Raw genomic sequence first — 16,415 nt, forward strand, 5'->3', positions numbered from 1 at the left:
TTGGAAGTAATGAATTAATTTGATATTATATGTAAACCGCGAGACACTCGCGAGAGACCGTCCCCTTCTGGCAGTCGTACGATATTTTGCCACGCGAGAAGCAGTTGGATTTTGTTTGAAGTTTATCCAAAAGGCAATTCATTGCAGCTACTTCTTTTTTCCTTTTTTTTTTCTTTGTTTTTTTTTTATCCGCGAGTGATCGCTTTTTGTTTCAAGCAGCGTCATAAATCACCGCGCGATGCGAAACGTTAAATAAAAAGCCGTCTCTTGTATCCTGAGCTCTGTTGGAAATGCAATAATGTCTGGATTATAACTGAATAGTGAAGAGAACAACCAGAAGGGTGAAACCGTTTGTTGTTGTAACTCGCAAAAGCATTTTGTAATATAACTCAATGAATGTAAAAATTAATATTAAATCATAAGTATAGTTCGTGATCAATAATTATTTATATATATTTCTGCCCCGCTAACAAAATAGTCGCTAATTATCAGGAAAGAATATTATATTTTATTATTTTATTTTAACTCAAATATTCTCTTTCCATCGTGTATATCCAATGTAAATAATATAACTTGGTTTTATTTAAATAATATAATTTATATGCTCCATAATAAAGTATAATTAAAATTTATTATTTAATTTTGTGCGCAACATTTTGCATTTATTTTCCCTCGTGCCTTCGTACGGTTCAATTTTAGATTTCCAAGGGAACGATTTAAAAATTACTTCGAGATACTTTCTTGCAAAAGTACTTATCGAAAGGTACTTAAGAACGCAAGAAGCAGATGGACCATCCCGCACCTAACATCTTGTTGTTAAAATCGAATATGAAAACAATCGAGGTTAACGACGGAACGATTGCTCTTAAAATAAGTAACAATTTTTGCCTAACGAGGCAAAACAAGCGGATAATTTATCCTGGGTCTATTTATCCCGCTGAATCTCCGAGTCCAACAGTTTCTCTCTCTTTCTCTCCTACCCTCTCCTCCTCCCCCCCTTTTTTTTTCATAAGCTAACTTTCAATTTGCGGACGCGAAAGCGGAGTACTGTGAGCCCACATTTGCGGGATGGCGGTGCCATCTTTGAAATCCATTTTCACGGATAAATGAAAACTTGCTGAACTTACATCCCGCGCCACTTTGCATACATCTGAAAAGTTTCGTGGGAAATTAAAATTTTCCCCGGCTACCACGGCTACCGCCACGAAATTTCAATTGGCTTGTCAGAGACGCGAGCCTCGGCACCTGGATTTTAATTAATGCGGCAAACCAAGATCGCGCAGATAGATCCTTTTAGATAGATTTTAAATTGTCGTAACCGTTAGGTGATGTATAAGCGTATCATTATCCGTTATGAATTTCGCGGGAGATTTATGAAAACATTTCCGAAATTAATTGCTACATTAAATCGCGTACGACAGATATTATCGCCACGAAAATGATTCACGCTTTGTCATCAATTATACAATAAATTCACGGTTTTTACAATAAAGAAAAAAGAAAGGAAAAGAAGAAAGAAAAGAAAAGTAAAATTGAAAAGAAAAGAAAATGAAATAAAATGCAAGCTATTATGTAGCTCGCCTTGAAGAATGCTTAAATTCGTCACACGTGAGCTCAACGTTTTCCCTAAGCTTCAGTTTTCGTCAATTTTTAAGACGTAATGGTCGAGTGGACCGTCAGCTTTTTTCAACATTCACGCCGAAGATTTCCGAATGTATCTTTATCATTGCGACGTGTGTACACATGTTTGTCGAACACCCTATGCATATTATATCCCCTATTTTTTGGGGGTAAAATAAACAAAAAAAAAAAAAAAGCCCCTGTGAATATAAATCCGCCCCAGGATTTTATGAACACTTCCCTTTCGAATTTCGTTTATTGCAGAATCGTTGTTGGCTGTCAACAACGCGGCAACAACGGTCCTATATTGCGTTCGCGAAATCCGTTCGTAAACATATTTCATTCGATATGCGTAGAAAAATGCGACTTGCGTGCAAATTTAGATACATTTTTTTTTTTATATAAATTTCCACATCTATTATTTTTGGAATAAAATCCAGAGATTTTCTCGCCGGCCTGATAAAGAAAGCAGAAATAGGAACACGTAGTGATATCCAATTACTTCTACGAGGTGTATTACAGATAATTAACTTTAAAGAAAAAAAAAAAAAAAAGAGAGATTTATAAATAGAGAATTAATTACGTACGAAATAAATTATCTGCCACAACAGATAACACAATGAATGATTTATTACCTAAACTTTCCTAAACAAATTCCCGAGATAATGGGTTTTATCTCTATGGTATGCATAACGAAACAAGATGTGCATGACAAAGCAACGTCGAATTAATTTTAAAACAGGCTCGCATTGCGATTCGAGGTGACTGGCACTCGCATAATGACAAAATTACGAATTAACCAGTCGTACCAGCGAAAACAAATCGTTCGTCGTGCCAAATAATTAATTTTCCGCGCGCTTAAAATGAGTTCTCAAAACTGAATATTCATCCCTTATTCAAGCCCATTCAGGAATATCACGGAAAATACATATTGATCATACTACGTATGCGTCACGATCCCTGGCGCGACACGTCGTCGCGAAAAGCGTCGATATCACAATAAAATGCGTAGAAGCCGGGAGTTTTCTTTGAGAAACCGCTTTGAGAAACACTGGTCCGAACGACGCCACGTCCTGTCGCCCTAAGTCATCAAAACGCCCTCCCTCTGTGGCAGCCCTTACGCAGGAGCCCTTCGATGGTGGCGCGTTAGGCTTGGGGGAAACGCGTAGGCCGGTCGGAGTGGTCGGTCGTCCGTGACGTGGTCCGAGGGTGAGGAACGCCAGGCGCGCAGCGAGCCGCACAGTCGAGCGTGAGACTCGATCCGAGCGAGAGAATCGTGCGGACGCGCGCTTTTTTACACTAGTTTTGCTTGTTTTTTTCTCTCCTTCTCTCTCTCTCACTCTCGTTAGTAGAGATTTATTCTTCTCGGGAGAGGAGCGAGAGAAGGCAGCGAGAATCGCGATCCGAGCTCGCCGCGAGTTCAAGTCTGCCTGTCCCCCACGTGCGCGCGTCTTCGAGAAAATCGTCGAGGAAAGAGGCGGAAACGCGAGTTCGGCGAAGCCGCCGATCGAGGGAGTCGCGATCTCACGAGCCGTGGTCGCAGTTGCGCGCGAGACGCCGCCGAGGTGATTTCGCAGACGGAACCCGAGAGAAGAGGGGCTTTCGCTCGCGGGAACCTTTACGCGTTCGTACGGTGAAACGATCAGCCGTCGCAGTTCCGGGATCGGAACGTCGCAGAGCGACAAGGTATCGGCGACGATTTCACTTTTCCGGCCTACTTGGGTACGTGCTGTGTATACGTGGTTTAAGTTTGTTGGTTTGTTTTTTTGTAATTATTTTTTTTTCTTTTTTTTTTCTTTTTCTTTGTGACGTGCGCTTTGTCATCGTTCTGTTTGAAGTTTTTTATTTTGTGGTGACGCGTCAGCCGAGTGTTGATTTCGCAACCGTTCGCGGCGGAGTAAGACGCGCGAGATTACCTTTGTGCGGCGTAGAGATTCTCCATTTTGAAGCTCGACGCGCGGCCCGAGTCTCCGTAAATTTTAGCTAGCCAAATCGCCGGGATTCCACTCGGGATTTTCTTTCCATCCATTGTTTCTCCTTTATTTTTAACCTTAGTCGCGATCGATTTAAGCAAATCCCTCAGAAACGCGCCGTGTCTCGGCAATCCGAAAGTAAATTCGTTATCGTGTTCTTTTCCTTTTTATTATTTTTTTGTTTTTTTTTTTTACCTTTTTCAAGTCTATTGGATACGTCACAAGATACATCGCATAAGGATTTCGCAATCTGCCGGGAGCAACTCTAGCGACGGGATCGATTCACGATTATCGGCTTGGCCCGCCGCCAAATTCGCAATTCATATCCGCGCGACCGGTCGATTTCTAATCGCAAACTTTCGATCCGTGCCGGTGAATATCGGCGAGGAAATCAATCGGCCGGACCGGATCGCCGGGAAATTCGCGTCGGACTCGCTCGATTACGAAATTTCGCAGGAACTCAATCTTCCGCCGCTAACTTTTCGCCTAACTTCGCTCGGGAATTACGAAAGGGGCTTTTTCGATTTTCTTTTTTCGGATTCGAACTGCAGTAAACTTAATTCCCTCAATTGCTCTTATTCCAAAACAAACAAAAAAAAAAAAAACCCCAAAAAAACCTGCCTTTTCTGCCTTACTGAAGTCGATAAAGAGATTACGAGAAAATATTTTGCGAAAGTCCTTTGTTAACCGTAACATCGTTTACGACGAAATAATCGTGACGAAATTGAAATTAAAATTCAGCACCAGCCGTGATCGAGAAGCCAGAATAACTTGCGCGAAAGGGCGCGTCGCCGCCGGTTGAAAAACACTGGCCGAAACGGGCCGCGCAGGGGATAACGTCCTTTTTTTACTACGCAACGCGTCTGCCCTTGAACAGGCCAAGGAAGAGGGAACTCGGCCGGGAGTGCGTGCGCGCGCGCGTACGAGTACAGGACGATTCACCGTTCGGTGGCTTCGTGGAAGTAAGTGACGCAACGCGCTCCTGTTCGCAGAGGAAGGAAAAGTCCGCGATGACGGTATAATAGCGCGCGTCTTAGTCGGGCTTCACCTCGCTGGCTTCACCTCGTCTCGCCTAACTTTCCTCGTCCCCTTCGCCCGCCAACGCCTCCGTCTCGTCTCTGCCAGTGCGTGCCATATCGCGGAACGGACATACGGGTATACGTAGGCAAGGTTACAATGGTGTGCGTGAGATCGCGCGGACTTGGTGGCAGCCTGTAGCTCGGTTGAGCAGCTGGTGGTGTGCTACGCGCGTACGGGAGAAACCGGAGGAAGAGGAATCTGTTTTCTCGAGGCCAACTCGTCCCCGGCTCGACCATGCGGCTCTTCGGGAAGTCGTCGTGGCGGTGGGCCGTCAATGAAATAGGTGAGTACAAAACGCGAGTCTTTGCGAATAACCGGCCTCGAGGCGAACGCGACGGTATCTCGGGTCCGCGGTGTTACTATTTTCTTAAACGATCTTTGTTACTTTGTGAACTTTATGGAGAATTTTTGCGTCTTTTGAATTCGACGTTAACGAAGGCAGTCGTTTAATTACGAGCACGTTTTCTTAGTTTTAAATTGAATTAATTTAATTATAGAAATATATACGTTGTGAGAGATTTTTTTTTTTTTTTTTTTTTTTTTTGAGAATTTAATTCAAGCGTTTGATAATTTTTAAAATAATTTGTTATGAATCATAATTTAATCTACGCTTTTTAAAAGATGTTTGATATATTTCGGTTGGGTTCCTTTATATATTTGGCAAAATATTTGGTAATTTAATGACACACGGTTAATATCTAATAATTCAATTTTGAATGTTATCATTCATGAATATATATGTTCGTATCAAATTATTTACGATTTGCATTATACATCTGCAAACGTGTGCTTTGCAGACATATGTCATGAATAATAATTAGGCAAACGTTCTTGGGTACGTACGATTAGGAAAGTAACAATTCCATTTGTCACCTGAGACTCCGTGCGGCGCATAACGATTTAAAAAATGTAAAATGTACAATATGAATGTAGAACGTCGAAAACTTTTTTTTTTCCCTCCCGCGTGAAAATGGAATTTAGCTATCGCGTCTTACGTTGCGCGCTCAAAGATCGACTGACATTTAACTAAAAGTCGACAGACGCATTGCTCATTGTCGGCACTTAATCCCGGAAGAGAAGCGCGTTTCTTCAAAGCGAATTGACGGTTAAGGAGGGAAGTGAGCGCGTCTCTGTGTAAGAAAAATGGCGCGCACCGAGCAGTATACAATTCGCGTGCGATTAAATGGGGAGCCCGGGGATCGCTGTCTTCCGCGTTGATAAATCGCGCGTCTTCGGAATGAGAGCGACGGAACTCAAAAAGATGCCCCGAGACCGCGGGACATCTCGCGATCGATGCGCGGACACGACAAATGGTACCCGCGGAACAAGAGCACGATATCCGGAAAATTGATTTTTTTTCTCGTTCCTTTTTTTTTTTTTTAATTTGCCGCAGTGAAACACGATAAAGTCGGAAATAATACTCTTTCCCCGTCGCTACTCCCCCTCACCCCCTTTCTCTGCCGTCTCTTTGGATAATACCTCGGGCTGCGTGTGCCACTTTCGTGCGCAAATTTTTCAGCGACTCGCTTCTCCGCGACGTTTCATTAATAAGATAAAACGGAGCGGCGCGAGGATTCCTGACTATTCTCACCCACCGTGTCCCCCGCCCGCCCGCCTTGTCGCATTCCGCTCCGCGATATCGGTGGAGATAATTTCAACAAATGGATTTCGCGCGACGTCAGTTTAATGACAACGCTTCCGTTAATAATTTCGTTGCGGAAGCGCGATTTTCGCTCTGAGCCCGCGGATGATAAACACATTTAATTTCGATCCTATCCGCGAGCTGGATGTTCCGACAGGCACCGCCGCCCGTCTGTCTCCCATTCCGGAGATACGAGATGCCTCGAATTGTTTCCGCACCGTACGGTAACGAGATTGCGTCAACCGTTGCGTACCTCGATCGTTGCCGCGCCAAGTCGGTGGGAGCGCACGTAGATGACGTGCCCCCGCCGACTTGGGGCGAAGTTACGTTGTAATCTTCTTACACCGCGGAGAAACGTCGGAACTTGGACGCGTCGGTCGCGTCAATAAACCATTAGCACGGAACGTAAACTAAAAGCTGTACCCTACGGGAGTTACACGTCGAAGAGCGCTTTTTCCCTCGCCCCGAAATCGCGCGTTCGCGGGAGAAAAGGTTGTGTCGCGAGTTTGAAACTACTTTGAGTTTCTTTCTTTCTTCCCTTTTTTCTATTCTGTACATATTTTTTTTTCCTATTTTTTTTTTCTTTCTTTTTAAGTACGATCAGCGATGGAAATTCAGCCGCGTCTCGTAACGAAACGTAATATTTCTTTCGCATGTTATTTTTGACGCTGTTATACGCGGAAGTATTATGGAAATAATATCAAAACGATTATCTATTAACTGTGAATAAATTTAGAATTTCCGTGCGCGGAAAACACGCGGGATCGATTGATCGAATACCCTACTTTTGGATACCCCTCGGCTTCGGTGACAATTAGTTTTGCGTAAAATAGTTCGGTCCGCATAAATAAGTCACGAACTTAATTATAGCAGTCTCTATCTTTAAAATGTACTTTGAGCTCGGCGAGCTCGAGTTTAGCGAGGAGTTTTAGCGAAGAAAGTATAAGTTAACGAGAGTACTATGTAGAATTTTACAGAGAGAGATTACATCAAAAGTAACACTCTTAAAGCGAATTTAAATTGGCCATTTGTACCTTTCATCTGTCATCTTAATAGTTCGATAATTAACTCGCAAATTACTCGGGTGCTCCCCGCAGTCGATTTTAATAAAATTGTAGGAAATCCGGAATGTAATTGAAGAGCCACTTGGCGACCGGGACGTTACTTTCGAACTCGTATTATCTCTCAGTATGCACGAAATGAGAAACATTTCGAACTGGAAATGTAAAGTGGTCGGGTGCGCCGAGCCGCGAGCAAACTAATAATTTGTAAATGCAAAAATTATATTTATTTTTAATTTATTTCACCAAACAGCACTCCAAACAGTGCCTGTTTACCCAAGAAATGCATTTCGAAACGTGGACCGCTTAAAATAATTACGATATGTTAAAGATCCCCGATATCAAATAAAATCGACTATCGCAAAGCGGCTTTTACATTTTTTACTGCGTTTAATTTAAAATATATTTGCGTTTCTCTGTACGCACATGTGTAATCGATATTTTGTGGCATAAAGTTTAACGAATGTAAAACGTTACTCACTTTACGTTGCTCCCACTGTCACTCGATGCCTCCCAAGTTGCTCGTTTTCCCTACCTCGTAGGCATCCTTCGTTGCTCTTCACGCTTACTACCGTCGTTGCTGACTGTACGACACTCGCGAACACACCCCCCTCCCCCCGATTACGATCGCGCATATTATTCGGCACGAAAATCGCAGAACTTTCAACGACATTCCCGTCAGGTTAATCGCACGCGGGAACGCGAAAGATATATCGCCAATTACGATCAATGCACGGCTCGTTACGCGAATTATTTGATCCGGCAATTCAATCGCATTACGCTGCCAATTACGAATATCACAATTTCGTCCCAATCGACGGTGTCAGTTCAATGTTCGTACCCGAGCGAAAAAAAGAGAGAAACGAAAAAAAAGAGCGTTTGGTCGCGTTCTAACCTAGGCTCGCCCCGAATGCTCGCTCGCTTCGTATGCACGGTGACTGTAAACAGGCTAGTTTTCGGGTATCGGTCTATCGGTCGCTCGAGCGACCACACTCCCGGCTCTCCCACTACTTATACCGCTGTTTTTTTCTTTCGGTAGTCGCGGCGAGAATTCTCGTCGCGAAAACAGGACACGCGCGACGCGACCGTTACTGTCTACGTTTCTCCAACGGTCGGAAACTGTTCCGATTTATTCCGTTTCGGCGCGCTCGATCAACTGCTCGCGAGGGTCACGTGACGCAGGTGACGCCAGCTTCTTGACGGCAACCTTCACGCGGCCCGTGCCGAGGAGGAAGAAATCATGGCTGCGCTCGACGCCGATGCGTAACGTCGTGTTCTCGTTGTCGCGGACGTCGCGAGGTAGTTTGTTCCCGGTTACGGTCGTCACCGACGCCGCCCACCGACGCAGATGGGATAAGCGGTACGCGCTGGACTCGAAGTCCCTCGTCGATTGAAGGTATTATTCCGATAAGTGAGAGCGACGCGCCGCGAACTGACCGCCGCGAGTCGCGAACGATTCGCGTAACTGGCAGCCATTGATGTCTCGGCCGCGTTCTTTTCACGGGATTGCGAGTTGAATGCGGTTACTTCCGAAAGTGCCGATAAAAGTGTCGCGCGATTTTCGGAACGACATGCCCGCGATTGATCGTAGTCAACTGGATATTCGCGAGCGTGTGAGAGTGTTGCGCGTATGTGCTTGTACGACAGCAGAGACTGAGAGAAGGAGGAGGAGGAGGAGAAGAAGGAGGAGGAGGGGGAGAAGGCGTCCTGGACAGCTGACACTGTGAGGAAAAGGCGATCTGAGAGACATCGGGTGACGACAAACGCAAAAGTAAGCTTAATGACTATGTGGAATTGCAAACAAGATTCAAAGAATGCCTTTTTTTTTTCTTTTTTATTTTACACAAAATCCTGTGTACGAATAAACGCGTGTACTTGGCATCTATTTTTATCTTTCTTTGTTAAAAGAATATTTCCGCGTATAATTGCATTTCCATTTCGTGCTGTCCTCGCGAACTTCATTACGTTCGATATTATTTTAATCACGCGCGAATTTACTTTTCGCTCCGTCATGCTAATTTTAATTGCTTGAGATAATTTGCGGTAGTAATTTCTTTAGCGCGGGGAAAAAATGTTTAACTAATTTGTCCTTTATTTAAATTTAATCTCACCGATTATATATTTATCACTTCAATTCAATCGTTTAAAAATACTTGTTCACTTTTCCGTATGCATGCACCCGGGTACATTCACCCTGTAAGTGGCTATATTCTCCACCGCCGTTTCCGGAAAAACGGTTAAAAGATTGTGATGGACTGGTGTCGCAAAATTGGTTATTTCAGTTGTTTGCCGTGGAGAAAATTGAAAAAGCTACGATCCGAGGTAACGCAGCCATAAAATCGCGCACGTTAAACGGAACATATGTATAGGGCTCACAGTTATTCCGTGCCAATTCCTTTTTGTTTCCGCGAGTATTTCTTACAAAAATATATATTTATATAAATAAAAAAAAAATAATAAAAAATAAAATAAAATACAAATAAAACTAAAACTAAATAAATAAAACGTGCATATTTATACACGCGCGTATGTATAACGGCACCGCGGATTTCCACACGATTTTTTTGTTTGGCCTTTCGCGTCGCGCTCACCGCTGGGAACAATTTCTACGTTCGCGTTCGCGTAATTAGTAGATAATGCAAGTAATGAATGATAATTAAACGGTATTTCGTTGCGTCACGGTTAAAACGCGACGGTCCTTGCCCGCCGTTACCTACTTTCCACGGAGATAGCGAAATCGGAAATAATATAGGATTAATTCAAGTCGATACGTTTTATTGTGATTTTTGACAAGTTTAATCGATTCCCCCCCGCTACCTCCCTCCCCCCTTTTCCGCCTGCTGCCGCTTTTGTGCATTATTACTGCGATTCAATCCCTCCCTCTTCTTCCTCGCGCCTTCCGCCGGGTACGAACGCGATGATTTACAATTCACAATTCGCAAAATTCTGTTATAGTTACTTGCGAGGCTAAAAAAAAATTTTTTTTACTTGCAAATTCGAACTGACGTGACGCTTAGAAACGTTCAATGTAATCCGTCGGGCTCTGTACTGAACGTGCTATTGAATATGGTAATTCGATACTGATAGTAATAAGATAATGGTACTGAATGAATCGGTTTGTACTAGAAACATATATTTTACATAATGTGGAAATTCCGGGATAAAATTATTACGATAAAATTAGTATTCCATAAAAATTTCGTATTATTTTTTTTCATTCTTTCTTTCTTTTTTTTTTTTTTTTTTGCCAAGGAAGAGAGTTTAACTGGTTAATATTCTTATTCAAATGCGTTAAATTGTTACGTTGACAGGAATACGTAATGATATTTTTCTTTCGTGGAAAAAAAGAGAAAAAAAGAAGCGGAAAAAAAATTACACGGGAATTGGGTGTAATGCCGAGGCGAAAAGCGAACTGTACGTAAATAACAAAAGGTAAATGACACGATAGAGGAAATATCTTTCGAGAAACCTTTAATAGCAATTTCGTTCAGCTAATTGCCGAGATTGGAACGTTTAAAGATAAATTATATTAACGATATTAACGAAATACTGCTCGAGATGAAATCTTATCGTCGATAACTTCGCATTATTAAGAATTATAAAACATTCGTATCGCAGAAGTAATATCGGTAAAATTAAGTTAAATCAAATCTTCCTCGGTATGGTATATAAAAAGAGCACTGCGCTGCAAGTATCAAAAATTCAATAAAAAATAAATCTTTGATATTATTTATTAATTTCACCGAAGACATTATTATGCACGTATGTGTTCCAAAAAAAAAAAAAAAATGTGGCGCGGTGCAATTAGTCATTTCTAACAATAGTTTATGCGGCCGCTGTTTCTGCAAAGCGACGCATACGGCCATGCGTATTCATAACGTAATGCATATATAGCGACATGTGCCGAACAGTTTAAAGCGCGTGAACCTGTATTACGTTTGCTCAAAATTCGGGTGTATGCACAAAGGTAACAGCAATTGCGCGGCGGCCGAAAATCGCGTCACGGTCGCCGTCGCGTCATCTCGCTTGCCGCTCTCGTTTTAGCACGTCGTTGCTTGTTTTTCCGTTCACGAGCGGCCGCGGTGGAAATAATTGCTTTCGCGGTATTGTGCAACGCGATCGTTTCTCGTATCGGAGGTTTTCTTTGACCGTACGTTAGGAGATGGCGGCGCTTTGTGGGTTACGCGGAGGAGAAGGTCGGACGTTGTGCGCGAGGTGTATTTTAATGCACACCAGGGTCCCACCAGGGACATCTAGCATTTTCTCATTTCGCGGCGAGACGGTTATGCCCCGCGGAAATACCGCTCTGCTTCGCCGTGAAAATTTCCTTTAATTATTTTTCGACCTTAAAACATTCCTTGGACTCCGGCGCGTACATTACCGCCTACTTCGCTTAAGAGGGTTCCCCTCTTTACGTAGTCTGGGTTAGAAAGACTGGGAGTGACTATAAAATTCGCCAAGACTCCTGCAAGGTTTAGTCCCTACTTCCTGCATGTATTAGGACGTGGTGAGATTGAAAGTCGATTTTTTTAAATTCAACGTATAGATCAGCGATAATAAATAAGGGCCGCCGCGATGTACAATTACCTTTTTTTTTTTTACGCCGGCAATATTAATAATTCATATCTGCTCGAAGCAGAAAATAAAGTGTCGCTGGTCAGACGTGATACAAATACTGGGATGTTGATAAAAAAAAATTCGACGCCATAAAAATAAACTGTTACACTATACCGTCTACACACACATCCATACATTATACACGTGCGCAGCAAAAGCGAGGTATACTGTATCGAAATTCAAATACAAATACTGATATCTGAACGGTACAGGTACCGGTGCTTCCTTTCTTACTGTTAGTCTTATAATTTGGAACAAATTCGTTCTGCCGAGGTATAAAACAATGCTTCGCGAATGTATGTGGATCATGCTCGTGGAATATGCGCTCAGATTTGAAAAGCCGTACGTAGATGTAGATCGCCGACGAAGTTGGCCGCGAAATTTTCGCCAGTTTAATTTAACTTTTCTTCGGCGGGCTGAACGCGCTAACGAACAAATTAAGCTGCAATTTGCATGCGGGCTCGCGTTCGCGCTAGTGATCCGCAGCCGACTACGTGATTCGAACCCTTTTTTTTTCCTATTTTTTTTTTTTTCTCTTCTTATTTTCCCGCAAAACGTAATTGCCAATCATGATCGTCGCCTTTCACAATGCGCCCAAATACCACGCAATCGGTGCGAAACACGTCACTTTGCGCCATTTACGCGCTCGATCGGACTGCGCGACGCGATATCGCCCGTATCTGATCCTATCGGTCTTCTGATTATTTTCTTTTATCGAACCGAGTTCGAATTGCCGGGAAATCGATAAAGCGATCGAGGACCTGGACAAAAAGGCCGCGCGAGCCCGCTTCTTTTTTTTTTTTTTCCCCCTCCTTCAATAAGTGAGTTATTCGGCATTCGGTTGAATAATGGCCTATCGATTGATGAAAGATTCAGTATCCGGGTAACATAGCGAACAAAAGCAAGACGGATTTATATTTAGTTTCGCCGCGACAATCGGTCGCGTTCTGGTCATCGAGGGTTTTTCACAATCGTTGATACGCTTTTTGAACAGACGAGTATGTGTACACACGTGCTTTATCAACGCGCCTTTATCAACACGGCGAACTCGCAATATTGCAACGTAGAGTGGAAGGGTTAATATGACACTTGATTATGGTAATATGATTCATTCCTTTACTCGATATTTCCGGCAGAGCTTTTTGTGATTTCCTTTAAACGATTTCGTAATTATACATATCTCAAGATTAGCAAAACAAATTTCGATCGTACATCTCGAATCGTTACATTTTATTCTAGACGTTAAATTCAGTTTGGAAAAAAAGAAAAAAAAAAGAAAAGAGGAAAAAAAAACGGAGGAGTGCCTTTTGTTTCGTCTTATACTTCGTAAATAACTTTGTTCCCGCGAAGCAAAGATTAAGCAAAAACTAAGTAAAATTTCAGGAGGTCGGAGACTTCTCTCGGTACTTCCGCTTTCTTCCGACACGCCTTCAAGCTAAAATTGCCCGGTTCTTGCATTCAGAATGTCAATTGACGTGGAACACTAAAAGCGTTCTTCTGCATCTTTACGTGCGACAGTGCTCGGCGAACACTTAACGTTGTTACGAGTTTCGCTCGGAATACTCGTTTAACGAATTTATCCGTGTCCGATTTCTTTCTTTTATCGTTTTCCTTCCCCCCCGTACTGTCCCGCGGCAATTAAATTATGCGACGGTAAAATTGGTAAAGCGCGAAAGCTGAGTCGTCATCCCCGTTGATTGCTATTAATATGAAAGCAAAACGTGAGAGCGCGACTCGCTGTAAATTTTTGCCTAATCGATGATTATTACAACGCGTTACGTTTACCAGCGAAAAAGTTACGAGGTGGGTGTGGGGGGAAAGGGAGGGGAGAAATCACAGTTAAACGCGGTTTCGACATCGAAGCATTCCGTGAATTTAATCTTGCATTATATTATGAGCGAAGAATTTAATTAATTCGCTTGCAATCAACGTATAACAATTTGTACACTTCGCATCGAGGAAAAATGCATTTTTCTCATTCTGCATTTTTTTTTCCCTCTCCCCCTCCCCTTTCCCCGCGCGTTCCACGACGCTTTCAAACGAGCAAAAATTATTCACGATACGATGGCCGTCTCTTTCAAGCAGCCTTTTGAGACACGCGAATTTAATTTCGTCGTGGATAAACATCACATTAAACCTGCGTACAATATTTTTTTTGTGCAAAAATTAGAAATTAAATTATGAAAAAGATTATATACGTATATATATAAATATATAAAAGGAACTGCCTGAAATAACGCGTCTCTTTTTTTCTTTTTCCGCGTGTTTTCGCGATAACGGGAGACGCATGACTTTCGCGAAAATATTTATCGACTGGAAGAGAGAGAGAAAGCGAGGGCTCGGGAGAATATTAAAAAAGTTGGCAAAGGTATACGCGTTGTACATAAGAGACATCGTCTCGTACGGTGGTCGGGGCCTTCAGTTTCTGTCCATCCTTCGCGTATTTGCTCTTCAGCGCACGTTCTAGGCGCGCGCGTCCTCATGATCAAAGGCACTCACTCAACGATACGAATAATATTGGCGTAAGCTGCAACAGTGGCGGCCGCAGCGAACATCAGTTCATCAATATTACATACTCGGGCTTGCAAGTCTCGTCGCCGTGTTGCATCTTCGAGCTCTTTATCGGACCGTTGCATTACACGCGGCGGGCTAAAACGCGATCGCCGGGGAAGAATCGATAACGCGCTGCTTCCCGGAGATAAAGCTAAACTCTCTCTCTCTCTCGAGGTACGCGTTGATTGTTATGCCGCGCCACGCGAAAAGGTCGGCTACGGTAATTGCGTATCGTGAAGGTATCGCTCGTTACACGTTCACCGGTGTACACAAGCGCAACGGAAGTCGCGATACGAACGGACGATCCTTTCGCAGCCTGGTTCTCGCGAGGGGAACAGCTGATGCTGCGTAAACACGTACGACGTGCCGGTTACTGAGCGGAATTATAGGTGGTTTTACTGGATAGTCGCGTGATATCCGATAGCTTATCTTTCGCCTATCGTCTCTCCAAATTGAATTAAAAAAAGAACTGTTGGAAATATAGAGAAAAAAAAAATTTTTTTTTTATTGTTTATTTTATTTTATTTATTTTTTTTCTCTTATTTCGACATCGATAATTCGTATTGCTAGAAATAGGGAAGTTTATAGACAGCTTGCTTTAATTGTGACACCTTTTATCTCTTTTATTATCGAGACATCTTTTATATCTCGGTGAGATTTATTTTTCATCTCTCAGATTGGATTTTAGATAATGAATTTATGTAATTACGAGTAATAATATTTCCTTTCAATAATTATTTTGATGAAATTGACGTATATCAATATAAAAGTTTTGATCGCGGTAATTGTTTTTAATTAAAATTTGAAACTTGATAAGCAAGCGTGATAAGCACGCTGCGTATGTAATGCGTTTCAGTGACGTCGTAGTTAGAAAAAGTAGGTAGAAATCGAGAGCCACAAGTACCGAGTGTACAGACAAGCTTTCAATAACCTTCGGGACTTTATTGACAAAGTCCTTCGTATGTTCTCGCGTTCGCTTGTATCGATAATTCCGCATCGATGTGACATCTCTATTGTAAGTAGCTTCATGTTAGTGTTCTATTGTAGCAAGTTTTCCATTGTAGAAAAGACATATAAAGCGTGGATTTCGCATCCAATTGTCTAAAAGAAACTTTTTAACATTCCTGCATTTGTCTCAAATAATCTTTATTATATTTATTCACTTTATGCTTGAAAAATAATTTTACTTTGCAATAATTACGTGAAATATTTTAAACGCAGCACATTACGTTAAGAAACTAAATTAGAATTCTATTATTTACAATATATTAAATTACAGACATCCGCTAATTGAAAATCATAAAAGAAAAAAAAAAATACAATTTGTTTTAAAGTCACTTTTGGATTGAAACATTTTTCATTTTGCGATTGAATTAGCTTCGTAAATTACTTTTGCAATCGTTTAATAAAAAAAAAAGAAAAAAAAACAACGCAATAACTTCGTACTTTAAATTTTCTATGCAAAGATTTTTGTTGAAATATAGAACTCATTGCAATTATTTTTAGTGCGCAGTAAAATTGAATACCTGCGTCGCGTTTTTTATATTTTTCCAACTACGCGTATATTTTTTACTAGAAACATGTAATGCTGCAAATGGGCGACTAAAAATATTATATTTTAAAGATTATGACGGAAGAGACAAGTACAAAGTTTTAGCAGAGTTATTTGAACGTCAGTTCATCGAAATTTTGCATTTAGCGCTATTTATGAGATGCACGGTTATTAATCCAAGCGATATTCAAAATATAAGCGTCACATCGTGCTAAATAACACTTATTGTTAGTATAGAACGCGAAATATGATTGCGCGGACTTGTATGCACTTGGAATGGACATAATCCCATTTTTATTTTACAATCCGGAGGTCGC

The 16,415-nt window shown here is 41.9% G+C and overlaps 1 protein-coding gene across 5 annotated transcripts in view; it reads left to right on the plus strand.

Annotated features, from left to right (window-relative positions):
• The first annotated feature begins 3,107 nt into the window (after positions 1–3,107).
• Lapsyn (Leucine-rich repeat activity-regulated protein at synapses) overlaps positions 3,108–16,415 on the plus strand; it is a 78,480-nt gene continuing 65,172 nt past the window's right edge. Inside the window, exons 1-2 of one of the 5 annotated variants that reach the window (XM_070665426.1) lie at positions 3,108–3,342; positions 3,799–4,956. In XM_070665426.1, the coding sequence (XP_070521527.1) occupies positions 4,908–4,956 (49 nt within the window). In that variant the 5' untranslated portion in view covers positions 3,108–3,342; positions 3,799–4,907. Of the gene's footprint in view, positions 3,343–3,798; positions 4,957–8,267; positions 9,148–16,415 lie in introns of those variants that run through there. The other 4 variants (XM_070665427.1, XM_070665428.1, XM_070665429.1 and 1 more) reach the window with 4 other exon arrangements.

The sequence above is a fragment of the Cardiocondyla obscurior genome, linkage group LG13 (genome assembly GCF_019399895.1).
Source record: "Cardiocondyla obscurior isolate alpha-2009 linkage group LG13, Cobs3.1, whole genome shotgun sequence".
Taxonomy (NCBI): domain Eukaryota; kingdom Metazoa; phylum Arthropoda; class Insecta; order Hymenoptera; family Formicidae; genus Cardiocondyla; species Cardiocondyla obscurior.